Below are 27,642 nucleotides of genomic sequence, written 5' to 3'. Positions count from 1 at the left end.
AAATATAAGGTATTTAGGCTATACGAAAATTTACTTTGACCACAAATACCTCTCATAATATAATAAACAAAAATTATATCATTGGATTCGTCTTGAGAAATACTATAATAACATTATTTTTTAAAATTTTCTATCAAAATATATTGAGAATTCGACCTCGAACATCCCGCATGACTTATATTTTGAAACGGATGGAGTGATTAATAAGTTAAGCACTCGTCTTAAAATTTGACTTGTGGAATAAGTTGCAACTGGGGGAGGCTACCACTATTGGAAATTTGGCATGCAATTCCGCCTATAAATACATACAAATTTCTGCCTTCATCAATATATTCAATATATTATTTGACAATAACAGCATACAAACAATTTAATTGTACAATTTTTATCAAGAAGTGCAGTAATGGAGGTGAAGAAGTTTAACGTTGCAGCTCTTATCTTGGTTTTTGGTAAGTTTATTTATTACTCAGTAGTACATTTTCATTATCAGTGTTCTTAATCTCTTTCATGTCCAAACTTATCTCATCTACTATAACAACTTCAAGCTTCCTAAGTCTCAAACAACAACGACAATGGTGGTCGGTGGATACCTCTTCATCTCTGCTATACCTTCAATTTTACCACTCCAGTGCTTAAATAATGTACGAGAGTGAGGGATAACCTAGTAGTTTGACCTTTTCTCCCGATTTCAAGAGGTCTCGGGATCAATTCTCACCCGAGGCAAGGTGGGATCCCCTTTGTTCCCCCATTTGTCAATGTTTCTCGAGAGGTGATCATGGGTCGAGCCAGACCGCGCCTAAAAAAATTGCCCATTATTGGTGGAGAAGGGCAAAAATTTTGTGCTCAAAACCCGCCAAAGCAAAGAAAGTTCGGACGGGACCGGGCTAGGGCCAGTCACGGGCCAAAAATTCTGCCCAAAACCCGTTTAAAAAACGGGCCGGGCCAAAATGATCAACTTTAAGTTTGTCCTTACCTTATTTTAAAAAAATATTCTTAAATAATGTAGTCCACCGTCCTCGAACTATGTTAATAGTTAGATAGATATTAAACAAATTACTCCATTCGTCTCTTAATAAATTTCTCATTTCTAATTTACGCGCTATTTATAGGTAAAGAAACTCGTCAAAAAAATTAATTCCAATATACTACTATAAGATAAAACATAGTCATATAAAGTCTTATTTGATTCATCTTATTGCGTACATTTGGAAAATCAAACTTCTATACACAATTTTACTAATATATAATTAAAAATATTAACGATACAAAATGCACATTGACATACGTGCATCGGAAAAATAAGAAATTTATTAAGGGCGAAAGGAAGTATAATTGAAGAGTGAAATGATTGGTAATTGGCATATATGCAGGATTGATATTGATGCTAGGAATTGGAAATGTGAAAGAGGTGGGTGCGAAAATCTGTCCCCGAATTTGCTTCGCTGATTTGGATTACATGACATGTCCATCAACAGGACTTAAAAAGCTTGCTCCTTCATGCAGTTGTTGCGTGGCTCCTGCTAAGGGTTGCATTATTTATTTTACTAATGGCAATAAACCCGTTGTTTGTTAATTAATCTTTCTCTCATGAAGTAATTGAAATGGATTAATTAGGGTTTATTGTTTTTTTTTAGTAAAAATGGTAAGATATGAATTTCCTCCCAAAGTAAAACAAATAAAGTCCATTTTTTGGACGTGTACCCTTCGTTGTAATTCTTCGATGCTTTTTTAACTTAATTAATGTTGCAAATGAGATATTAAAAAACTCCATATTGACATAAATTAAATAAGATTTTATATGACTATGTTTATCTTTGTGTATAAATTATTATGTCCCGTCAAAGTGTGAACGTTGTACAGTCGAAGAAAACGGAGGAAATATCGTCTTCGTGGGTTTTGTTTTTGGTGAATTTTGATGTGATCATGTCATGTCTCGATCTTATCGACACAATTTTTTTTTTTTGAGTCGGTAATTAAGTGGTCAAGTAGGCTCAACTCTCATAAATCATCAGTCATGAGGGGTTAATGAGAGTCGAACTCCCGACTTGAGGTTGGGAGGTGAGAGCTCCAGTCATTGAGCTCCCACATGATTCTCCTTATCGACACTATGTTTACTAAAAGCACAAGTTATTAAAAGAGAACAAGTATCAACATTTTACAATTTTTTCATCTTCTTTCAGTTTACTATTTATTTTTTATTTGGATATCAGGATTCAGGATAATGAAAAGTAACATCTATGTACACTGATACAGTAATAGTAGCAACTGAAAAAAAGAAAAAAAAAAGAGATGAACTTTACAAATTAAATGAAGCTAGAAGTTTAGTAAGAATGATGATAAGTAGCAGGAACTCCTCCTTCAAATCCCATCCACTCATCCCACTCATCGTAGTCACCATTATCTTGCATTGTCTGCAATTGTTCTTCTTCTTCAAACTTACGCATTAGAGTCTGCATCATTAGAAGAAAATATGTAAGAGAAAACTAAATTAAATTCACCTCTAATATGTTATTATTTTATCATGTTTTGCCAAAAATTTAAGGCCCACTAATTGTCGTATAACAATCGTGAAATTCAATTACATAAGTCAAGAGGATTTGTATGTGGAAAATAATTTACATAATAGAACGATCAAAAATAATTAAAAGAAACGGTCTAATTTTAATATAAAAATAGACCTAATAACTAAATCGATTAAACTAGCCATCGAAAGAAATTAACCTAGTAACTATTGGGCTAATTCTCTTTTTAGTATTGGGCTTACCATTGCCTAATTTTAATTTAAAAGTAAGCGGTCTCTTACAAGACAAACTCCAAAACAATAGGGATCTTAATACACTTTAATAATTTATGTTACTAACAGAATCATATAAAAGGGCCATCTGTTAAGAATATATATTGTAGGCGCTAATAAATCAAACAATCGAAATATATTATGTGCGGATGAAGTGCTTGATTTGTTACGATTGCCTGATTAATATATGTTATATGTATAAGTAGTATGAGTATCTTGTGGGAAACCGGATGGTACTTCCAAGCACATAATAATACGCTTCGCTACAAGAATTTTACCGACCCACTATGATCAACAAGGTTCACGGTAAACTCCTGTGAGATACGAAGAAGGTTCAATGAAGTTTGGTGGAAGACAAACTTCATTCACTACAATGTGTTTGAAGGATGTGTTTTACTTTGAACAAGGAGAGAAATCTAGAAATGAATCTCCTTAGGCAAGTTTGTGAATAAATCTAACCCATTCCAATATGTGACATCTTCATATATATATACCTTAGAAGATTTACAGAAGAAAATCCTGAAAGCACGCAACCATTCAGACAAAAAGACAAACACCCATTCGCAAAACGAATCAATTCGTCAGAATACTGACGAACCGGAGCTAGCGCTCCTCAAGCTGCAGGGTAGAATTCGTTCGCAATTCTATTCCCTGCCCATTTTGTTCGGTCGCTCTACTTGGAGTGAGCGCTCTATAACATCTTTTCGTGATTTCCTTCTAACTAACTACGTTTCATTACGCCACAACATCGAAACGCAAATATCAGATATTAACAACGAACACATTTAACTATAGATGTTCTAACAATATAATATGTTAGCAAAGAACTCACTTCAAATGGGAAAGACAACAAAAAGATCCTCAATATAAAAAGACAAAGAAAGAATTAATACTTCTATAAAATAGAAAAAAAAACTACAAGAAGAACTAGAAATTGCATTCCAGATTTAGGACCCAGAAAAGCCTAATAAGAACATGATTGGGCAGAGGTTAAAGCCCAACAATGGGGCCCATTTAAGTTGAAAGAATCGTATAAGGTTCTATTCGAGTTGGGGTTTACAAATCAATCTCATACCACCTTATTTTTGTGATACTATCAGTTGTCATACATATTTCACATGATTGTTGCCAACTATGTTACGTCAATTATGATAATTTACTAGAAAATGCTTGAGTTAGCTCTAAAAATATAAAAATTTACAAAATAAATTAAACTAATCACTATGTTAAAAAAAAGGTGATATGTTCTAATCAGAATATTGAATTTGGGCCGTACTTAATCTTGAACTAAAAGTAGGCGGTCTCTTACAATACCAACTACCAACAATAATAGAGTACATGTTTAAGGAGCTATATAAACGTTACATGTAAAGGGGTAATAAAACGCTGATCGTTATTTTTTAAAACAAATTAATAATTATTGTTAGACATATATCCACTAACTATTAGTGTTTTATCGTCCCTTGTTACATTATTGTATAGAAATATTTTTCTACAGTAAGTGTATGTTCTTCCCAACTTATTTTTAGTTCATTTCATTTTAGTTCAGTTTCTAATTTATTTATTATTATTACTATTATTTAGGAGTATTATTTAATACAATTCAGTTTAGTTTAGTTACAATCAAGAGTTCATTTATTTTATACCGAATAGAACAAGCATGAAAAAGAAAATATGAGAAAATCTGGCCCGTTGATTTAAGAATATTATCCTCAAGCATAGATAAGATGAGCAGCAATCTGTCATTCATTCGATCCTCAAAAAAAAAGAAAAAAAATGGAAGAAGCATCATAGCATCTTTCATCAAATCGACAATAGTGGGGCATTCTATTGTCCTTTTTAGTACTTTTCAATTATCCGTCCGCATACGTCACTTGGAAAATTATAATTTAATGCTCGTTTTTCTCTATTTATTTTCAGTTCAATTTAATTTAATTTAGTTCAGCTACAATCAATTTAATTCAATTCAGTTTCAATCAATTTTGATTCCTAATTTATTTATTTATTTATTATAATTATGATTATTATTATTATTGTTATTATTATTATTAGTTATAATTTAATTCAATTCAGTTTAATTCAGTTGCAATCAGTTCAGTTCAGTGTTAAAGATACTACATCTTTATATTCTTTTTTTTTTCTTTTTTTTTTTATATTAGTAAGATCCATAAGTTATCAAATATAAATACTAGAAAAAATCCAAAAGATTATTTGTTTCTCTCTTTAATTTAGACTATCTTTTGATTTACCATATAGACCAATTTTCTTCTAATTAGAGTCATTAGCTTCTTCTGTTTTTATTTTTTCCCTTTATTTGCAACACGTACATTTTATAAAAATGACTATGAATTGGCTTGATAGATTATGTATAGTTATTTCTGATAAACATGTAAAATTTTAGCAAAAAATTGTACTTTTTAGGAAAATGTTAATACATGGAATTAAACTAATTTGTCTATATCAAGTCATCAATAGACTTTTATGCTATGTCCACATCTAAGAAATAATTTTAGTATACACCTCCTTGTTTATTATACTACTATATCATAACCAAAGTCCTATTGGAAGTAGCTATAAGAAAAGCTGAAACAAAATTACATCAAGCTCAACTAAGTATCAATTTAATAGAAAGTCCCTTTCATTCTTCTTTTTATTATAATATTTTGGTGAACTTTTTTTCTTTTTAATCATATAATCTAATTCAAGAAACTGACGTTTATGCTAATATAAAAAGAAAACTAATGCATTTTTTTCTCACTAGTTATACTTTTACTTAAACTTTAGTGTACAATTAAATTCAACAACTACATTTATAAACAACTAATTAGAATTTGTTCTCCCCGTCTTATCTTCAGTTCAATTCAGTTCAGTTATAATTAGTTCGATTCAACTCAATTCAGTTACAATCAGTTCAGCTACAATTATCATTTCTATTAATTGTAATTTAATTTAGTTCAATGTAATTCAATTGTTTTATGTCGAGTAGAACAAGTCCTAAAACTATCTTAAATCACCAAATATGATTTCACATAAATGTAAAACGAGTTGATATGAACACCTCTACAATGATTGCCTAATCTTAACTCAATCGTGACCTTTTTGCACCAACCAAATTTGTACTATGCTCAATCTCATAGATCCACAAATAATAATATTTTTATTCAGTCATCTCATCACCGCCCAAATGAATAATAAAATATATCACCAATCATCTAAAATATTTATTTTCTAATTAATAAAAAAAAACAGAAACAATAAAATTTTCAACAATAATGAAAAAAATTTCAGTAGTACCTCATATGCAGATTTAATATCCCGAAACATTTTATGTTTTTCAGCAACATGATCTCCTCTGATCACATCTGGGTGATACTGCAACAACAAAAAAATCTTCCATTTTCAGAGAATTAACCAATTAAATGGAACTAAAAACAGAGAAAAACAGAGGAAAAAACAGAGAAAAAACAGAGAAAAAACAGAGAAAAACAGAGAAAAAACAGAGGAAATAACAGAGAAAAAACAGAGGAAAAACAGGGGATTTGTTTATATAACCTTCAAAGCTAATCTTTTGTAGGCAAACTTAACATCAGTCTTAGAAGCAAAAGGAGAAAGACCCAAAACTGCATAATCATTGAAGTCTGATAAACACTTCACCGGAAAATGAATGCTCCGACGACGAGAAGAAGACGACGACGACGACGAAGATGTTAAAAAACCAGCTCTTTGTAATCCTTTCAATCCTCCATTTCCATTTCTCATCATCTTCTTAGTTTTTCTGTAAGGTGTTTTGGTTGCTATCAAAGTTGGGGGGAAAGGTATTGTTTTTCTTGGTGTTTTTATATGTGTTATTGGTATAATTATTGGGGTTTTTAAAATTATACTATATAGTTTTTAATTCTTCAAAATAGGTGAAGTGGATAAATAAGATGGGGTCTTTTTTGTACTAAAGCAATAGAGGATAAGTATTTATAAGTGGGCCGCTTGGCATAAGAGTGACCTCTTGTTTTTTGCATTCCAAAGGCCAAATTCCATATATCTGAGATGTCCAAATATAATGATTAAATTGTATTTTGTTCAAGGATCTTTTGTCAAATGAAGTTCTTTAAGGTGACACTTGGTTAATTGCAGTTCTTTAATTTCAATCTCTTCAATTGCAGCTTCAAATAAATCAAATTTTTTTAAGTTGCAGTTCAAATCCAATTTATTTTCACGTCTTTTGGCCTGCAACTTAAAAGAATTTGGTTTGTTTGAGGCTGCAATTGAAGATATTGAAATGAAAGGACTGCAATTAAAAAAGTGACAATTTTAAATGGTTGCATTTAGCAAAAAAATCTTTGTTTAATTGAGTTTGAATTATTTATACCAGCCTTATACGCATGTGAAAACGTATAGAAAATTGTGTAGAAGAATTGTTTTTGCATTTTGTTTTTTCTAAAAATTATTATTCAATTTAAAAATGATACTTTTTTCTCTTTTTTTACCCATTTTTTCATTTGAGTGAAGTAGTTAGTCATTAGCCTAAATTTTATTTTATTTTTCTTTTTCAAAATTTTTGATGTTTCCTATTTATTGTCATATATAATTGAGATTATCTTTATTGTGATACAATTTAGTTTATACGAACTTTTTTTTCAAAATAGTTGTAGTGTGAGGAGATACAAGTTTTAAGGAGAGCATATATAGAGAAAAAAAAAAAAAACTCACGTGATTTCTTTTTCAATAAACTAATATTATAACCAATTTAAGAATTGCAACTACTTTGAAAATGTGAAAGTAAATTCTTAACCTTATCTAGACTTTCTTTTTCTTTTGTGAAACGAGTCGAAATAAATTAAACAAAATACTACATAATATCTATTTTATAAACTACAAAAAGACTTTGCCATCAATATAAGAAAACAACTAAGGTTAAGTCATGTTGATATTTTTTGTATGGCTGAATCAAGAGTAAGGTCTAATTGTGAAGAATCGTATATTTTATATAACAAATTAATAAATAGGATTTACATAATGGATATTTTATATGTATATATACTTTAAAGATGCTAGTTGGTGGGGAGAGATGTTAAGTTCTTTAAATAGATCATTTGGAATTTGGATCAATGTCAAGAAGGAGACATATTGAAAGAGACAATATAACTAATTATACACACGATCTTAGATATTTGACTTGATAACATACGACGATGTTTCTTTCGTTTGCCAAGCAAACTAATTCTCTATAAGTTAATTAAGAATAATGAAATCTTTTTATTAACATCTTAAAGAGTAATTAGTATACATGGAGAGGTACTTAAACAAGCATTTAATGTTTATCGTCTTTATTTATTATTATCTCTGTATTTTTTTAGTTGTATTATTTGATTTTGTGGCACTATTTATCAACCAACTTTGTTAAGCTATCTCGCATTATTATATAAGAAAAAAAATAGTTAAGTGGAGTCTTGTTAGATTTGTCTCAATGCGAGGATTTCAAATATCAAATTTTTATAATTTTTATTTACATCCAACAAGAGATATTAACATTTAAAAAATCGTCTTCTCAAATGTGAAAACAAATGATGCAACTAAAAAAATACAAAAGTAGTATTATTGTTGAAAAGTTTCTCATAACAATTTTTTTTTTCTAACATTGAAACATGAAATACAACAAGTCCTTCAAAGTTCAAGTTAGGACACACACGACACTTTTAGTAGTGTACTAGTGTTTCACAATTCTTATAGGTTGGCAAGGAAGAGTAAAGTAATTTTGGATAAATTATAATGTTTATTAACTTTTCATAGTCACTTGACACACATATGACACATATATAAAATGCTTTTGTATTAGTACCCTACAAGTTCAACTATGTGCATCTATATATATATATATAAAACAAGGTTCAATTGGCTTATGTGTCAAGCTAATGCTCATTTTGCCACATGTCATCACTATACTTATTCTTATTCTTTTAGTGCCACGTGTACAATGGATCAATTACAATCTTATAAATTTGGTAAGTTTAACTCAACAAATGGAATTGTTTTACAATCATATTATTTACGGCACAGTTGCTAACTAATAGTAAACAATATTAATATTGATAAAACTTACCATTTTACATTACCATTTATGTAACTTATCAAAAAAATAAATGTTATTATATAAGATGTTCATGTAATCACACCCTAATATAAACTGATTTTCTTCCACTTCTTTCTTTACACGAAAAAAAAAATTCAAATGAATCTTAAATAAATAAAAAAAAAAAACTACCATGTTAGCACAAAAACAAAATGGCATTACTGTAAACAAAAACAAAAAAGATGAAATTTACTACAAAAAATTTAAATTCATAAAACCTAAATATTTAACAATGGAACAAAATTATATTGTCTATTTATTTTTTACTAACTTTAAAATTATTGTGTCACTCACCGGTAGAAATCATCCTTATTTCAATAATCTTAATTCTAAATTTTTTTATTTGATGGGTAATTTTTAAATTCCTAATTGACAGTTATACTACTAATATATTGAATTAATTTTCACTAACTGTTAAAACTTAGAATCTTAATTTTTTCAATAAATTTCTCACTCACTAACTGTAATAAATTACAAAATTTTCAATACATTGGCATATTGACTATTTCATTCCAACCTTAGCTTATATTATTGATTTTTCTCACTCACTATTATCAATTTTAAGAATTATATGACTCATTTAGTATATATATATATATATATATATATATATATATATATATATATATATATTATATATATATATATATGCTAAAAACTACATGGAAACATAAAATCAGTTCAATTTCATCATAATTAGTCAAAATCAAAATTTTTTTAAATGAACTTACCAAATAATTTCAATCTATATTGACCCATTTAGAAAATTTCTTCAAACTCCATATCAATCCAACTCCATATATTCCCCTCAAAAAAAAAAATCCAACTCCATATATTTGCGGTTTTGCATGCGGTCTTTAAATCTTCTTCACTTTATAGATCGAATGATCCTACACCTTGGTTGTATCAAGGAATTATAGTAACCATGCTTCAAATGCAAAGAACATGGAGATCAAAGGCTTAATTTCTTCATAAAACCCACATGCATGAGTTTTATATTTGTTGTTGATGCAAAAATCGATGACTTGGAGTATAATTTTGATGGATAATTTGTAGGTTTAAAGTATAAAAAAAATGTAGCGAGCTAAGAGAGATTTGCTAAAAAAACGTAGATAAGTTGTATGCAATAATCGGTAATAAGATAGTTTTGGTTCTAATAAGTTTTAGAATCATCTAGGCGTGGGTTGTAATAAGATAGAGATTGTATGTAGAGAGAGATTATTTAGAATCAATTTATGGAGAAGATGATGTATGTAGTTGTAATAAGAGAGATTGTATGATATTTTTTATTAAGTTAGAAGTACACATAGTGGACTTAGAGCATCTATATATATATATATATATATATAAAACAAGGTTCATTTTGCTTACGTGTCAAGCCAACATTATTCAATGTTCACTTCGCCTGCGTGTCATGCTACTACTACATCTGCCACGTGTCATTGCCAAATTCGACACTCTATTATATACAAAAATTCTGATGTCACATGGCGTGATAATTTCCTTCCAAAAAAAACTACCTTGAAATCAAACAATGATATTACTGTGGGAAGTTTAAACAACTACCTAAATTATAGCTACCGGTCAAATATAATTAAATATTTTTTTATTTAAAATTCAAAATTCACCCACCAAGAATTGTTATTATAGTTGCGGAATAATAAAGGTAAAAAATGTTACTCTATTATATAAGATGTTTATGTAATCACACCCTAATATAAACTGATTGTCCAGAAAATTAGAATGTGCATTCATCCTAATTTCAATTTCAATTCTAAATTCCTAAATGACAGTTATACTACTAATATATTAAATTAATTTTCACTAATGGTTAAAATTTAGAATCTTGATTTTTTCAATAGGTTTCTCACTCACTAACTGTAATAAATTAGAATATTTTCTATAGATTGACATAGTCACTATTTCATTTCAACCTCATGTTATTGTTTCAAATAATTTGAATTTTGATTCTTCCCACTCACTGTTATCAATTTTAGGAATTATATGACTCATTTTAGTATTATAATTATAAGATATAACTAATTGCTAAAAACTACATGCAAACATAAAATCATGGAAATTTCATCATAATTAGTCAAAAATCATTTTTTTAAAAATAAACTTACCAAATAATTCCAACCTATATTGACCCATTTAGAAAATTTCTTCGAACTCCACTCAATCCAACTCCTTCACAGATTTGTGATTTTGCATGCGGTCTTTAAATCTTCTTCACTTTGTAGATGGAATGATGTACACCTTGGTTGCATTAAGGGATTATAGCAACCATGCTTCAAATGCAAAGAACATAAAGATAATCAAAGGCTTAATTTCTTTACAAAACCCACATGCGTGAGTTTTATAATTGTTGTTGTTGCAAAAGTCGATGACTTGAGAAGATAACAATTCAAGATGTTGGAGTATAATTTTGATTGATAATTTGTGGCTTTAAAGTATAAAAATGTAGCTACTTATAAATGAGAGATTGTAATTTGATTTGCTTGAAGGCTCTAGATTTTAAAGATGAGTAGGCGTATTTTTTGGACTTAATTTTTGGAGGGTTTTGATGGAAAATCAAAGAGGAAAAGAATGGCTGTTGGTAATGGATAATTGTTCTAAAAAAGTTTAATATATGGTACATCAATATATATAAGGAATAGGAAGAAAGAATGCATCTCATTTAAGTTCCCTGAATAATCTGAATACAAACAATTGTATAAGTTTGCTATAAAGTGTAACAACTTATAAAGTATTGTATATAAAGCTTGATATAAAGAGTTGAAAATAAAGTCTGATATCTTATTGTATAAGTTGATATTAAGGTTAAAAAAAAAAATACAATTTTTAAACATATTACTATGGTTTTTATTTTTTGATGTATACATAACTAATATCAGATTAAAAAATTGGGTTTTCTCTTTTGATGCATAATGTAGTACTTGATATATGATGTATGCTTTTTGATATAGTTGAAGAATATTTTGTGGACTGTGCTACATAACAATAAGAAAAAAAATTATATTGTTAACTCATAAGAGCCCTTTATTGGATATATCTAACAGTACGACCAATCATAATTTCGGTACTAAAAATCATACAAGAGTTATTGACTTGGTGCTCGAAATCTAGATCCTAATTTCATAAGGAGTGTCTTAAGGAAAGATATATAAATGAAATATATTGTCTATTTGATAAATAAACTCACATGTTTTTTTTAAAAAATGATGGAAAACGCAATCACTCTTTACTTTGATTAAATAATATTTAATACATTGGCTTAATTATAAAATTTCGGTAAATATTTTGAACTTTACAACATATTTTTGGCGAAACTATCATAAAATCTTATATTTATCATTCCCATGTAATTTGCAGGGGTCAAAAACCTATACTAAAAATTTTCGAACAAATTTATTAGTAGCATATATTATGTCCACTCACACATGAGAACCATGGTATTAGGGGGGCTATTCTTTGTTTTTGTGTGTAAAGAAATTGATATAGACATTTAAAATTGACTATAAGGAACAATGGCATAAAATTACGTGAGTTTAAAGTATCTACGAGACAAGTTTTACCGCTAAAAAGTTAGTTAAAGTTAAATAAATGACTCTAAGCAGGTCCATTTTTTATAAGGCCCGTTCTAATAAAACAAGAACAATCATACTACTAATCATAGATAATTCACAAGTCATAATCTTACAGCACAAGGTCGTAAGCCAGTTTTAAACTATTCTCATTACAAGATTCTAAATTTTTTGATCACAAAGCCATAATAAATATTTCAACCTAAAATTACGAGATACACCTCATTCACGAGTATGTTGGAATGTAAATATAGAAGTTTGAAATTGTTCTACAATACAATTCTAAAAATCGAAAAGAATATGGAAAAATACAGATCATATGGTGATTAAGAAATAAAAGGCAAATCAAGAAAAAAAATACCATATTTGTATAATTTTCTTGAGTGATTGTCTCTTTAAATTAATTTTTTCACTTAGAAATTTAGAGATAACCCTATTCACTTTGATGAAAATCATGCTATATAAACTTTGAGATTATTTTTTTAATACAATTTGGATGATAATCATATCATTAAAAAAAATTTGTAATAAGATAGTTTATTAAGAGAGAGGAGTTGAGCGAAACTGCAGAAAGCAAGGAATGAAAGTTGTTGCATGATTGAGTGACAGTAGTGCTGCGCATTGTGTTTTTATATGAGCCTCTGTATAAAACGATAGGCAGAACAAAAGCTTCTTCTTTTAACATTTTTTGTTTAAGAAAGTTTTTTTGCTAAGCAAGTAATAAAATTAATTAGAGCAAATTACAACCTAAAACCAACTAAGAGAAAGCAAACCTTTGCTAAGCAACAAAAAAAAAGTTGGCTGGTCACATGTGTTATCATGACATTAGCTACATCAATCACTGAACATACTGGTCGTAAGTCGGTTTTAAAATTTATTTTTAATACACGATATGATTATGAAAACTTGAAATCAACCAGCTACTATTCAAATCATTATTTTAGGAGAAACATCCTAAAATCTTAAATTTATAAGCAAAGTATTCCCCCGCATTTTAACATGTTTTTTGTTTCATTTACGTAATTATAAATGTATATATCACGATTACGATATTTTTAAAGTTCAAAATTTGTAACAAAGGATTTTTATATATATTAAGTATAATTTTACTTTTTATATTCTTTTAATCTTAAATACATGGACATGGATTCTAATAATCACGGTTCAATATATTTCGAATAAAAACAACTACTTAATATACAAAATAATGTTGTCGTACATTATACACGGCTCCAAATCATTTCTACATAAAACCTCCCGTGCATTTTTGCACGGGTGGAAAGCTAGTTGATTTATATTTGTATGATGGCCTTCAACTATGTGCATTGATTTATATTTGTATGATGGCCAATTAATGGCCAATTGGCCATTGAGATGTGGGAGAGGGACAACACAAATGTTTTTATATTAGAAAAATATTGCTAAAAAATAGATCTTTTGATAAATATATACTTCCTCCGTTTTTTAGATGATTCGTTCTGACTTTTGACACTATTCACATATGTAACTTTGACCCTCTTTTGTGATTTGTACTTATAGAAAAATATAATCATGTGAAATCTTGTTAGATTCGTCTCAATATATATTTTCATAATATCAATTTTTTATAATTTTTGCTTATTGATAATTAGACATATAAAAGTTTAAAATAATGCATTGACATGTATACCTAATAAAAACGGATCAACTAAAAAAAACTATGGTACATGCTTTTTCCTAGAAAGACTATGGAGCTATGGATTAAGAGTTTTCTATGTTAGAATTCTTCCTATCTCATGAAAAAAAAATTGAGCTACTTTTTCCTACGTAGTATTGTATCGCGAAAATTTGATATATTGTATGGGCCTATTCTGTTCGGCATAAAATAGCTGGATTGAACTGAATTGAATTGAACTGAATAGTGATATGTAAGAGTAAAAGTATTGTCCAAAGCTGAACTAAACTGAACTTAGGGCCTGTTCTCTTCGGCAAAAAACAGCTGAACTGAACTGAACCGAACTGAATTGAACTGAACTGAACTGAATTGAACTGAACTGAATTGAACTGAACTGAACTGATCTGAACTGAACTGAACTGAACTGAATTGAACTGAACTGAACTGAAATGAATAGTGATATGTGAGAGTAAAAGTATTGTCAAGAGCTGAACTGAACTGAACTGGTCTGAACTGAACTGATCTGAACTGAACTGAATTGAACTGAACTGAATTGAACTGAACTGAACTGAATTGAACTGAACTGAACTGAACTGAACTGAAAATAAGCTGGGGAGAACAGGCCCTTAACTGATGGAACTGAAATGAACTAAACTGAAAATAAGCTGGAGAGAACATGCCCGTACAGCTTATATCACAATAGTTTTACTTATGAACATGCGAGATAATATCAATCCTCGAGACTCGATGTTATAGTGGGATGAATGGAGTAAACTTTTTTTTTTTTTCTGAGGTGATAAATGGAGTAATTATATTACGAATGTAATCCAACAAAAAAACGCATGTAATAACCTCGTATTATTTTTTCTTACAATAGTTAAAAACCATAAATCCGAAAAGGAAAATTTGTAAAAAAACACACTGTAATATGAGGTTTTTCTTACAAGAAAATTTTAATTTATGGTTTCTTTTTACAGAGAATGTTTTATAAGATTTTTTTTTTTTTTGCAAAATTAAATCTTTAAAAGGTTTTTTTCGACAAATTTTCCATACGAAAAACACATATTCATAGAAGCATCTCCATAATTTATCTTTCTCCCCTTTGTTCTGGTGTAAGACCTCCTTTTCCACATTGAGGGCAGCTCTTTAATCCAAATCCTTGACACTCAAAACACCTACAAAATACAAAGTGCATAATTATTAAATTAAATTACACTACAGTTGGTAGTAAGTAATTGTGCGTGGGAGTAATTAGCCGACACTTTCACTAATTAGTACTCCTATATTTTAATCACCGACACTTTAAAGAATGAGATGAGATTAATCAACTCACTTCCATCGCTCAAAGATGTTGCCATTCTTTTTGTTCTTTCCAGTCCCCTGAATAAACAAGCAACATTATCACCTTAATAAACAAGTATATATTATTACGTGCAAATACTACCAATTATATTAAAAGAAAAATCAAGTAGTAGAAAAATGGATTTAATTGCTTTTTTTACACTCAAAGGCACCTCTTGATGAATTAAGAGGTTGTTTAGATGCACAAAAAGCTTTTCTTTATATTTTCGTTTATTACTTCCTCCAAAGAAAGGCAAATACAACCAAGGAAAGTTTGTGTAAGTTTTTTTTATTTGAGCTCCTTTTGGGAACCTGTGGCAGGATGAATTTTCTCTCGGCTGCTCTCGCATAAGGCTGCTCATCCAGAGGCCCAACAAGCCTCCCCCCTCCCCAACAATATTGAAATTTTTGCTTTCAACAAGATTTGAATCTTGATCTTCCATATAGTTTAAAATAGGAAGTCATATCATTGAACCCCAAGGGTCTTTAGTATATTTTCGTTTATTACTTTCTCTAAAGAAATGCAAATACAACTATGTGTAAGTGATTACATATCATATGAGACATTTGTACAACAATGTGTGACTTCTTTAACGGTAACTTCAACCTTTTCTTCGAGTAGGTAACTTTTAATATCTCGTGATAAATAAATAAAAGATGATTTAGGGCCTGTTCTCCCCAGCTTATTTTCAGTTCAGTTCAATTCAGTTCAATTCAGTTCAGTTCAGTTCAGTTCAGTTCAGTTCAGTTCAGTTCAGTTCAGTTCAGTTCAGTTCAGTTCAGACTAGTTCAGATCAGTTCAGTTCAGTTGAGCTAAGCTCTTGACAATACTTTTACTCTCACATATCACTATTCATTTCAGTTCGGTTCGGCTGTTTTATGCCGAAGAGAACAGACCCTTACTCATTTTTAAGTTGTTATATTATGGGAAAAGGTGGTAAGCTTCATAATAACCAAACAAGCATCTAAAGTACTAAAAGTCTACAACTAATAAAGCACAAAACTTAAGTACCTTGCATCCAGAGCATTCTATGGCACCTTGGCCTCTACAATTCTCACACTTCTTAAAACCCTACAATCATCAATCAATTAATTAATTAACAAACGCTCTTTAGCACTAAAGAAAACAAAAATTGCTCTTCAATTTTTTGGTTTTTCTTAGAATAAGATTAAACAACTTACTGCTAACTATTCCATGGAGAACAACGTGCACAATCTTATATACTGTACGTTGCAATTAACATGAAACTTCTAATTGAGGAATACGTTGTAATAAAAAAAAAAGAACGAAGGAAGTAGTGACATACTGGTATATTGAGAGAAAATCCACCAGATTTAGCTGCAGAAGTTGTGAATTTGCTTAGTTGTTGTATCCTTGGACCATCCCTAAATAAATGTTTGCAGTCTTGTCTGACATTGAATTCTCCTATATGATCATAATGGTGGTGATGAGAAGGTGAAGCTTTGAGAGAGCAAGAGAGAGCTGACGACATGATCATCATCATCTCATATGTTTCTTGTGCACCACTTATTAATTTGAAAGAATCTATTTAAAGGGATATCCGCAACTCATATCATATGATATGGACACATGGGGCACCAAAATGAAAGGTAGATAATGCCAATATGCCATAATAGGGCTAAAATTTAGGCAAACAACTTACGTGGCTACTAAAGCTCTGTTTTCGGACTGAATTAATGAAAATTTTGTTCAGACGAATTCAGATATGTTCATTTAGTTTCTTTTAATTCAGTTCGATCCAATTTACTTCAAACAAATCTAATTCACCTAAGTTACGACGAATTAAGTTCAGTTTCGTTCAGTCCAAAAGAACAGAACTTAACTACTACACTATGCTTTTGGTGAGACCGTTTTGTAGAAGACTTGACCAAGTATTGCTTAAAGATCCCAAGTTGGAACTCGCATACTAGTGTACACTGTGTAGAGTGAGTCTCTCCCTTTCCCCCTCATATTAGAGTGGGATTTATTAGGGGATTTAATTTGGATTGCATGTGCCTTATCAAAAAGAAATAAGAATTTATTTGTTTTTAAGTCAAATGCATGTTATAATATAGTTTATGAATTTCTAATTCCAAGAGTCTAGTCTTATATTTTTTTTAATATTTTTTTGGGAAATTAAAACAAAATGATGAAAAACACAACTTATATAGTAATAATGTCCGTTTTTTTAATTTTGTTTTTAAGATTTTGAAAATAATGTCTGTTTCTAATTTTGTACTTCCTCCGTTTCGTTTTAAATGCAACAAACGGGTATTTTTTGTGAGATGTAAAATATTCATTTGTTACATTTAAAATGAAATGGAGTAAGTATATGATATAGGTTGTATAATGAGAAACGGATAGGTTGCTGATAGGATATGAGTATATGACCACATACTAATAGATAACTCGTAAAGACTAAACTCACCAGGCAGTTCAGCACTCTAACCATGCAGGCTTGAGTTATGCAGTATAAAAGTAGTCTTCTTTCAGTAGAAACAAGATATTGACTTCAAGAAAACTTCATTAAGGTGCTTAAGTTAGCATATTTCTTGGCTGCAACTAAATAATCTTGTTTCAAGCTATGTCAATTGGACATGACTATTCATCTGAGATTGATCCTCGCCACTCCCACATGGATATGACTTCGACACTTCATTTTGAGCCAAAACCATGGAAATTCCTTTTTTTTTTACAGAATAGCCTACTTCATTTTGAGCCAAAACCATGGAAATTCCTTTTTTTTACATAATAGCCTACTTGGACACTTAGACATGTACCCGTGTCTAACAGGATTCAATACAAAAGCCCGTATATTAGATTTCAAGAGCTATCCTGAGATTGGCGTTTTATCCTGGAGCGCAGCTGATCTTTACAGGAGAGAGGAACCTGCATTTCTGTTAAATTCGATGGCTTTGACAGTGGAACTTCCTCTTGTTCATGACACTGTTGCTCTTGTTGTTGATCGGGCTGATTAGCTGATGATGTCGTCAGTGCTATTGCTTCAGGAAGCAGGCCACCACCATCCATTTTTTGCTTCTTAAGCGATTGATGAATTTCATCATATGAGACTTGCATAACTTGTCCTGATTCAGGTGTCACATGAACTTCACTTGAAGATTTCTCAGGCTCAGCATCTGGACAATCATCCACTTTAGACAACTTTTCCAGCTTATGAGGCAGATTTAATGGAGCTTCTGAATCATCTTTGGTTATTTCTTGTTTCTTTTCTTGAAGATACAAATTCATTAAAGCTTCCGGATCTTTCTCCACATCTTCTTGTAGTTTCCGAGGTGTTCCTTGCCCATCCTTTTTAAGCAGTTTGTCTTTGCACTTTGTGACTCGCAGCAGAGGACGTTGATGCAGTGCTAGTTCAGAGGAAGCTGTAGCATGTTCCTTTGCTGCTGTTTTTTGTTTTCTTGGCCTTCCTCGGCCATCCTTTTTCACCCGCTTAACTTGTTCCTGAGAAAGCTGCTTTGTTTCTCGTTTAGACGAACCTTCTTGTTGATGAACATGCAAATTTGAACAAACAGCTGCATCTTCCGTGGTGGCTTCTACTTGTTTCTGTGGACTCCCCGGACCTTTTTTTTTCAGATTCTGGGTTTGTTGCTTAGTACACTCATCAGTTGCTGGTTTAAACAACCCTTCTTGGATCTCAAGATGCAAATTTAAAGAAGCTTCGGTATCATCCTTGGTTGCTTCTATATGTTCCTGCGGTATTCCTCGGCCATCCTTTTTGGGTAGCTGCAGAGAACACTGACTGATTGCTGATTCAGAGAACCCTTCTTGTAACTGCACACACGTTTCCAATGAAGCTGGTTTATCTTCCTTGGTTGCTTCTGTATGCTTCCGTGGCCTTCCTCGTTTCTTTGGTTGTTTGATTTGCACTTGAGAATGCTGATCAATAATCGCTGCCTTAGACAGCTCTTCTTGTTGCTGAAGATCCGAACTCGAAACAGCCAGTGCATCTTCCTTAATTGTTTCTTTTTGTTTTTGTGGCCTTCCTCGCCCACTTTTCTGACCAGTTGCTGCATTAGACAAGCCCTTCATTACTTTCCGAGGCCTTATGCAGCCATCTTTCTTCAGCGGTTGCTTCTGCTGCTTTAAATTACAATAAGTCGCAGGTTTAGGAAACTCTTCTTGCTGCAGAAGAAGCTGATTTGACACAGCAACTACATCTTCCTTGATCTCCTGCTCCCATTTTCCTTCTACAAGTGAAGTCATAGGTGCCTCAAGTTGAGCACCATATTGATTTTGTGTTTCCTGGGCCAAAGGAACCTTTGTTGCAAATTTGGTCTCTGCATGTTTTTTTTGCTTACCACATTTCTCAAACACCATTTGAAGGGGTAAATTTTCTTCATCCTCCATCAACATAAGCTCTTCCAAGCTATTAGCGTGCAAGGGATCCAAATGCTTCTGTGTTTCCAAGTTTTCATTGGAACTATCTTCAAGCAAAGATGATGTACAAGCTTGTTGACTTTGATCAACGGGTAAGTTCTTGACCTCTGAAGACTTCAGCAATTTTGCATAAAGCTGAAAGATTAGCGTAGCCATTTAGCACTAGAAGATCTAAAATAAGAATGACATCTCAAACAACCATAACTCGGAAAATCCAACTATAAAAAAATTGATATTTTATTAATCCCATTTATCATAATGTTTGATGCTAACGAACTCGAGAGTAAAACTGTTACTTCTGTAAACTTGAAAAAACTTTAATTTTGGTATCCTTCAATATGATCACTACTCTTTTATTTGGTCTCTATGCTCTCAAATTACCAATAAACATCACCCAAAACATTAATTGCGAAGATCAACAAAAAGAGAAGCGAGAAAGAAGGCTAAATTATCTATGTACCTGGCAACCAAGAGAACAGAATCTGGAGGGATCAAGGAGGCGACAATTTTTGCATGTTCTGGTGATGTACTTACCAGGCCCCGGACGAGGGCGTCCATTGAGACGCACAATCACCGCACTATTTTTGATGTGGGTCTGTACTGACGATATGTCCAGGTACATCTGTATCTCGTCCACTTTCACCACATTGTAGCATGATGGCGATCTTCTTATCTGCATCACCCAAAACCTTATTGTCACTACTATACCAATTTACCATAAGCGTATAATTAAATACTCGCTTGATTAAATAAGTAACAATCATATTGTCCCAACATCTCATTACTAAGCAAATGAAACATTTTTACTCAAAGATCCTTCCATTTCTTTGGGGCACGAGTACTAGGGAAGAGTTCTAGACTTCTAGGTGGACCCTTAGTTGCATAAAATTGGAATTGGTACATTATTCATGAATTCTTTATTCAGGAGAGAGAATGTAAGTGAGTAAGGTAAGTGGGTGGAATCCGTGATTGATTCATAGGAGAGTGAGTAATATAATAAAAAAATAGAAAGTAAACAATTTATAATGGGTGGATCCATGCCAAATAAGGAAATGGGAAATGTATTTGGGACAATCATTAATGGAAAAATAGAAAATATATTGGGGGACGGAGGGAGCACTAGGGAGTAGTCAAACCATTGTCATTCTCTATCCATCAGTCAATCTTTATAAGGGTTTGATCATTGATGATTAAAATTAATCAGAAATCTTCACATTTTAGAAAATGTGACAGCTTAACTTTTTTCGGTTCCTAGAATAGTACATGTGACTATCGCGTCGCCATGAAGAGAACAACAACATGATCAATAAACCACAACCAGAAGTCTAAACTCTAAAACAAACAGGAGTATTTTACTACACTTTGAGCATTATAAAATACAGCATATGCATAGTATTCCATATAATTAAAATATGAGATTAGATGTTAAGTTCATTATTTAACACCATTTATACTAATTGAATAGCTTGGGTGTGGGGAGGACTATGATATCTATTTTAGTAATTTATATACCTGGACAATACGATGACTCTCATTGTGAAGGGACAAACAATTCGCGCAGAAGGCATCTCCCATGCAATCTAAACAGAACAAATTACATTTACTCTTGCTTGACTTTGCATGAAGTGAGCATGGGATAAAGTAATTCCCCTTCAGCAATGGTATCAACCATGGTGGCCCCAAATCACTCTCCATACCAGCACTTGCCTGCATCACCACTACCATATCATGCAACATAACATAGGAAACAAGAACTGAAAACAAGGATCAAGACAAATTGGCAACTACCTAGTAAAAAGTGCATTCACAAATTTACATCAAGCTATGATGACTTGATGAGTCTATGAATCATTATTACCTTTCAAGAATCAAAATCAAATCCATTGATGCACACGAATGCGTAACGTTGGACATGGATATGTATCAAAATTTGGACCAGTGTAACATAATTCCCTAATCTCCCCACGAATTGCGATCAGAAGAAAGCGAATTATGGTCGGTGTTCGCCTAATTTTTGCCCATTTTGGGCAAACCGCAAACTGAAAAAGCGAATTATATAGCGGTTTATGTAACACTGATTTGGACTCTCACTTCATGAAAACTTCTTTTCTGTTTGGTCCAAAATGAAGTGTCTAGAGTCCAAAATGAAGAATACTAGTAACGATGCGCGCAATGAACATCTGAGCAATAGAATAATTCAGCATGTATTCATCTGCACTGCCAGTAGCTGTTCTGAAGATTAAATGCTACACCCTGCGTCTACCTTACGATTTGGTTGGTGCTTGGTGGTCTATGGAGGGCATGATCAATGTCATCACTATCAGACACTACGTAACTAAAGCAAGTTACAAAACCCACATCCATCGACCAAAATTACCCCTATGAACTCGTATGTTCAGAGGTTAGTAAGGCTGCTTTGCTTTAGAGGGGTTTTAGATAGCCCATATAAAAATGAGCATTAATGTGAAACAATTAGCAGATTAATAGGTGGGCAAAGGATCCAATACCTTCTTTTGGCTGGACGTATGGGTTGGGCCCGCCCCTCTCAAATCTTTATTCCCAAGGCTTTACTCCCTTGCCATTAGCCCATCCGCCTCTGTTAACTCAATGGGTATATGTGACAGATTTGCTTGGAGATGGATTTTCTCTTGGAAGCGGGCCCTTCGACCTAGAGAAATTGTGGAAAAAGCCCACCTGACCCAGCTTCTCTCTGAGGTCACTCTAGATTTATCTAGTGATGATGTCCTCATATGGACCCCTAACAAGTCTGGAGCCTTTTCAGTAAAATCTGCCACCTTCGAACTCGCAAAAAGCTCTCCTCACACCTCTCCCGATGCCATAAGAGGTCTTTGGAAAGGTCTCATCCCCTATAGAGTCGAGATTTTTGTATGGTTGGCCATCATGGGTAAAATTCACTCAAAGGCAAGACTTACATCAATTGGAATCATCCCCATCTCTGAAGCTTTAGTGTGTTTTGCAACTCTCACATGGAGACGAATGACCATATGCTCTTATCATGCCGCTTCTCTTGGCAACTTTGGTGTTGGTGGCTCAACTTATGGAACGTTCAATGGTCGTTTACCTCCTCTTTCCATGATGCTTTTTTATCAATGGCACTTTGAGGGATATGGTCCTTTTTTCAAGAAAGTTTGGTTCGCCTCTTTTTTCATTATCATATGGTCACTATGGAAGGAGAGAAATGCAGGGGTCTTTGGTAATGTCTCTCCTCTCCTATTGAAATCCAAGAGATGATTGTTACTAGGCTAAGCTGGTTGATTCACGGCTGGAGTGTGAACTTTCCCTATTCCTCATCTGAAATCCAGCAAAACCCCTCATGCCTTCTATGGAAGGAATCCCCAAACCCTCGCATTATGGCTAATGCATGTAAAGATCTTATTTCTTGGTCTCCTCCAGCCATCGGCTCCTTAAAGTGGAACGTCGCTTCTTTCGATCCCTCCCTTTCTCAAGCTGCTGTTGGGGGTGTGCTTAGGAGCGATGCGGGCATTATCTTATGTATTTTCTCCAGCCCAATTCCCGCCATCCAGATAAACTCGGCCGAAGTATTTGCAATTCTCAGGGCAATAAAGATTACTTTGGCTAGCGATCGAATCAAAAGCTCCTCCATTATTATCGAGTCAGACTCTCGCAATGCAGTTCATTGGTGTAATCAAGACTCCGGAGGACCATGGAATCTGGGTTTTGCTCTCAATTTTATCATGAATTCCAGGAAAGCTTGGCTCAACATATGCATCAATAAAGGAAGAGAGTCCAATCACCAATGGTATGGCTGACGCTTTAGCCAAGCAGGGCCTCCGTTCGTGAGAATGAATTTCTTGCTTGGTGTTAATGGGCCTTCTCTTGATCTACTGCTGTATCTTATCTCTTTGATATTTGGCCTTTGTTAAGGTCTAGGTGTTTGTAATCGGCTGCCAATTGTATGACTCTTGATTCTATTAATAAAAGCTAAACCAAAACTTATCAAAAAAAAAATTAGCAGATTAATAGGTGATTGACAGCACATGACAGTGCCAACTAAACATCAATTCTCATTCTGGTTATGCTTACACCTCCGCGGCTCTGTCTATCTATCAGTCACAATTTAACAATTTACATCTGACTCCGATGGTCAATACATATTAAGTTCACAGTAAACTTGTTAAAAAAAATCCAACAAAGACTAGAAATAGAGCAAATAATCTACTTGAAAGAAAATCAGAAACACAAACTTTCAGCAGATTTTAAGAATAAATAAAGGCATCTTAAGACAGCAGAACCTCCAGATAAAGAATTTAGCTCGAATTTTGGATATGATTAAAACTTAAAAGGTCTAACTCAAAACTAAAGAAACTTCTCTAAAAGCTACATCATGGTTCAAAAATAGCGAAAAAGCTTATCTAACTAGAGAAATAGAAGATCATAGTATATGTTTCAGAGTATAGCTTTTTCAAATCTACCAGAAGAATAGTAAATATATCCATAGTTGTGATTCCAGATCTAACATTGTTTTTTCAACCCTTATTTCTGACCCTATCTCAGGATACTTTATAAAAAAATATGTCAACGTATCAAATGTAGCTTTTTTTTGACGAAATTACAACAACTAATTGCTCACATTTCAAACTTCAGAAAGTACCTCGGTCTCAACACCTCTCTGAGACAAAAGCTCATGTATCTGGTCATGCTCAAGCTGATTGCAACCTACATCTTTAGCTGGCAAAGATGGCATTAACTTCAAAGACGCTTCCCTTTTTTCTTGGTGATCTTTCAATCTCTTTTTGGGGTTACCTTTACAAGCCTGTTGTTTCGATTTCGGTAGCTCTTCCCATTCCAAACCACACACAATTACAGGATTGCTTCCAGCATTTTCTCCAGATTCTACATCTAACTCAGCAGCATCACAGCTAACATTCTCAACAACTAACTCTTGACTGTTGCTACAAACATTCGGCTCTGCTACGACAACCAACTCTTGACTGTTATTAAAAACATTCTGCTCTGCTACAACAACCAACTCTTGACTGTTGTTACAAACATTCTGCTCTGCTACAACAACCAATGCTTGACTGTTGTTACAAACATTCTGCTCTGCTACAACAACAGCATGTTCAACAGCTTTATCATCTTCGTCTTCCATAACCAAACAACTTCGCCTTCTCCGCTTCATTTTACTCCTCTCAGACACTAGTATACCTTCATCTTTAAATTCAATCACATTTTCTTCACCTAAACTTCTCTCTTCATCATTCTCAACCACACTCTCCTTTCTTTTCCTCTTTAATCTTCGCTTGGGTCGTCTCCTCCCTAAATCATGTCCTTGGCCTACGCTGCGTGCCGCTGTTACGTAGCGTTTACAAGTAGAAGTAGAGACAATCTCAATTTCATTATTGTTACAAAGTTCTCTCAAATGATGGCTTAAATATGTAACATGTGCCCAAGGTAAATCATCATAATTTGCCTTAATATACTCTGAAATTGACTCCTCATTTGATCCATCTTCCTCATTCAACTCTTTAATTGCATTTTGTATCATCTACATTAACAACAAAATACAACAAAAAATCAGAAAACTAAACTACACAAACCTAACTCAAAACTGGTAAAATACCTTTTAAAATACGCAATATAAAGGTTAGAAATTAAACTATACTTCACCCATCTCTATTACTCACTACTCACTAGTTCACTATTCACTACAACAGTGATCCCCAACAATCAAGGTTTGACAAAGGTTCGATTCTTGCCCTTGAAAACCCCAATTATCTCCCCCTAAAGAAAGGTATATGTAGTGATTAACACTAAACTACAATGTGAATGTCAACTAGTTTACTTAGTTCAAATCTCCAAAAATTATTAAAAGAGACGGTTTAATTTTAATATAAAAGTAGATCAGTCACTAAATTAGTCACCAAAGAACATAACTTAGTCACTGTTTAGCCAAGTCTCTTTTTAATATTGAACTTATCATTGTCTAATTTTGACTTTTGGCTTTTGGCTTCTCAATTTGGTCAAACACTCAAAAAAATATTTGGTTATTGGCTTTTTGATTGGCTGAAAAGCTGACTTTAAGCCAAAATAAAAAAGCTTCTTCGAACAGCTTTTTAGATTGGCTTTTGACTGGTTTGCCCACAAACTCTCTAACAAACAACCAACAGCTACAATTAATTTTGGCATACTTTTGCAAACAGCTAGCTTAAATCGCCAACTTAAAAAGCCAATACATACCATCAATACTCCCAGTCAGTCAAATAAGCCAACTAAACTAGCCAACAGCCGATTGCCAAACAACTCCTTAATTTTAATTTAGAGTAGTCGGTCTCTTACAATACAAACTCGAAATTATCGTGGTCACATGTGATCAATTCAAATTCCGTCTATATCATTTGTCCTAATGACTCTCTCTACGCAAACAAAACAAAGTAAACTGTAATTATTATTAATGTGTAAAGATGGGACTTACCACAGAATAAGTGGGGTGAGTGGGAGTACGAAGAAGTGGGAAAGTAAGGAGAAGTTGTTCTTCGATAAATGAAATTTGAGAAGGAGATAAGGGTTTGTTTGGATGAGATTTAGCAAGTCTGAAGATTGTCTCTTTGAATTTATCCATTATCGCAGTTATGAGAAGAGAATAAAGAGTAAACACTAAAGAATTGACGAGTTTTCTTCTTTGCTGTGTATTGTGGTTTGCAGAAATTGTGTTTGGTTGGTGTTGATAGTTATAGAGACTAAACTACACAGAGTCCGGAAAGATGCTAACATCAAAGTGAAAAGACGCATGTGCCCTTTTGTAATTCTATCTTTTTTTTTTGTTGACTTTGTATTATTGTTTTGAAGGTATACCATAATTAACAACTCATAGTAATAGTAATTGAGTTCCTTTTTCTACTTAGTTTATGTTATGTGTTTTTAAGGTGAAAAAGGTAGGTAATATTATTAAGGAATTATGTTCGAAGAGTTCGATATTATTAAATTCAATATTTAGGTGTGTTCTCTTAATATGAATAATCTTGAATTAAATTGAACTTTATTGGACTTGATTGGGCTTGATTTAACTTATTGGACCTGATTGAACCTGATTGGAACTTATTGGACCTGATTGATCTGATTGAAGCTTGTTGACCTAATTGAAACTTATTAGACATTATTGAACATGATTGGAACTTATTTGACTTTATTTAACACTAACATAAATACTATGTTTCAAAATTTATTATAACGTAATCATTAAAATTTATCATTTGAAAAAAATAGTAATTATTACTTATCTCTTAGGATTAATATTTTAACCAAAAAAAAATATTATTTATACGCTTGTCTATACACAACTTTCACCACTAATATATCTAATAGTGTTGCTTTGATTTCATAAAGCACTAGTAGGAAATCAATTAATAACATTTATATCTTCCATTGTTATTAGTAACGAAAAAATGTTAAATCTAGTTATTTAAAGACGAATTGCAGAATATTCTAATTATGATGATTATTATTGTTAGCCTTATTTGACCATAATTATGTTATTTTTCAATAATAACATAATCAGTCAACAATAATATGAGTAATCATAGAGGTACTTTAATTGAAATTTTTAATAATAATATATTAATTAATCGTAATATGAGTAATAAAATAATAGACAATATTACAAATATAATATTATATAATAATCATAGTGTTACTTTAATTATATTTTTTATTCAAATTTATTAATAATTAAATATTTGGACCTTATTGGAACTTATTGTG

At 32.1% G+C, this 27,642-nt stretch overlaps 2 protein-coding genes and 1 long non-coding RNA gene across 3 annotated transcripts; 1 reads left to right on the top strand and 2 right to left on the bottom strand.

Moving 5' to 3' along the window:
- The first annotated feature begins 306 nt into the window (after positions 1-306).
- Positions 307-1,811, top strand: LOC125496895 (uncharacterized). The gene is made up of 2 exons (XR_007273299.2): positions 307-449; positions 1,371-1,811. It is a non-coding gene; the product is annotated as an uncharacterized LOC125496895 (long non-coding RNA).
- A 299-nt stretch (positions 1,812-2,110) lies between these two features.
- Positions 2,111-6,714, bottom strand: LOC104896641 (chaperone protein dnaJ 8, chloroplastic). Its single transcript, XM_010683432.4, has 3 exons — positions 6,347-6,714; positions 6,089-6,166; positions 2,111-2,450 (listed from the first exon to the last, which is right to left on the bottom strand). Exons 1-3 carry the CDS (start codon positions 6,554-6,556, stop codon positions 2,322-2,324), a joined length of 417 nt encoding a protein of 138 aa, XP_010681734.2. The 5' UTR covers positions 6,557-6,714; the 3' UTR covers positions 2,111-2,321.
- An 8,268-nt stretch (positions 6,715-14,982) lies between these two features.
- Positions 14,983-26,600, bottom strand: LOC104896830 (hypothetical protein). Its single transcript, XM_010683638.4, has 7 exons — positions 26,357-26,600; positions 24,533-25,429; positions 21,412-21,606; positions 20,360-20,572; positions 16,808-20,034; positions 16,513-16,572; positions 14,983-15,334 (listed from the first exon to the last, which is right to left on the bottom strand). Exons 1-5 carry the CDS (start codon positions 26,501-26,503, stop codon positions 18,325-18,327), a joined length of 3,162 nt encoding a protein of 1,053 aa, XP_010681940.2. The 5' UTR covers positions 26,504-26,600; the 3' UTR covers positions 14,983-15,334; positions 16,513-16,572; positions 16,808-18,324.
- Positions 26,601-27,642: the final 1,042 nt, after the last annotated feature.

This window comes from Beta vulgaris, chromosome 1 (assembly GCF_026745355.1).
Source record: "Beta vulgaris subsp. vulgaris cultivar EL10 chromosome 1, EL10.2, whole genome shotgun sequence".
In the NCBI taxonomy this organism is placed as follows: domain Eukaryota; kingdom Viridiplantae; phylum Streptophyta; class Magnoliopsida; order Caryophyllales; family Amaranthaceae; genus Beta; species Beta vulgaris.
The sequence above is the reverse complement of the archived record's forward strand: the minus strand, read 5'-3'. Positions and strand labels throughout refer to the sequence as shown.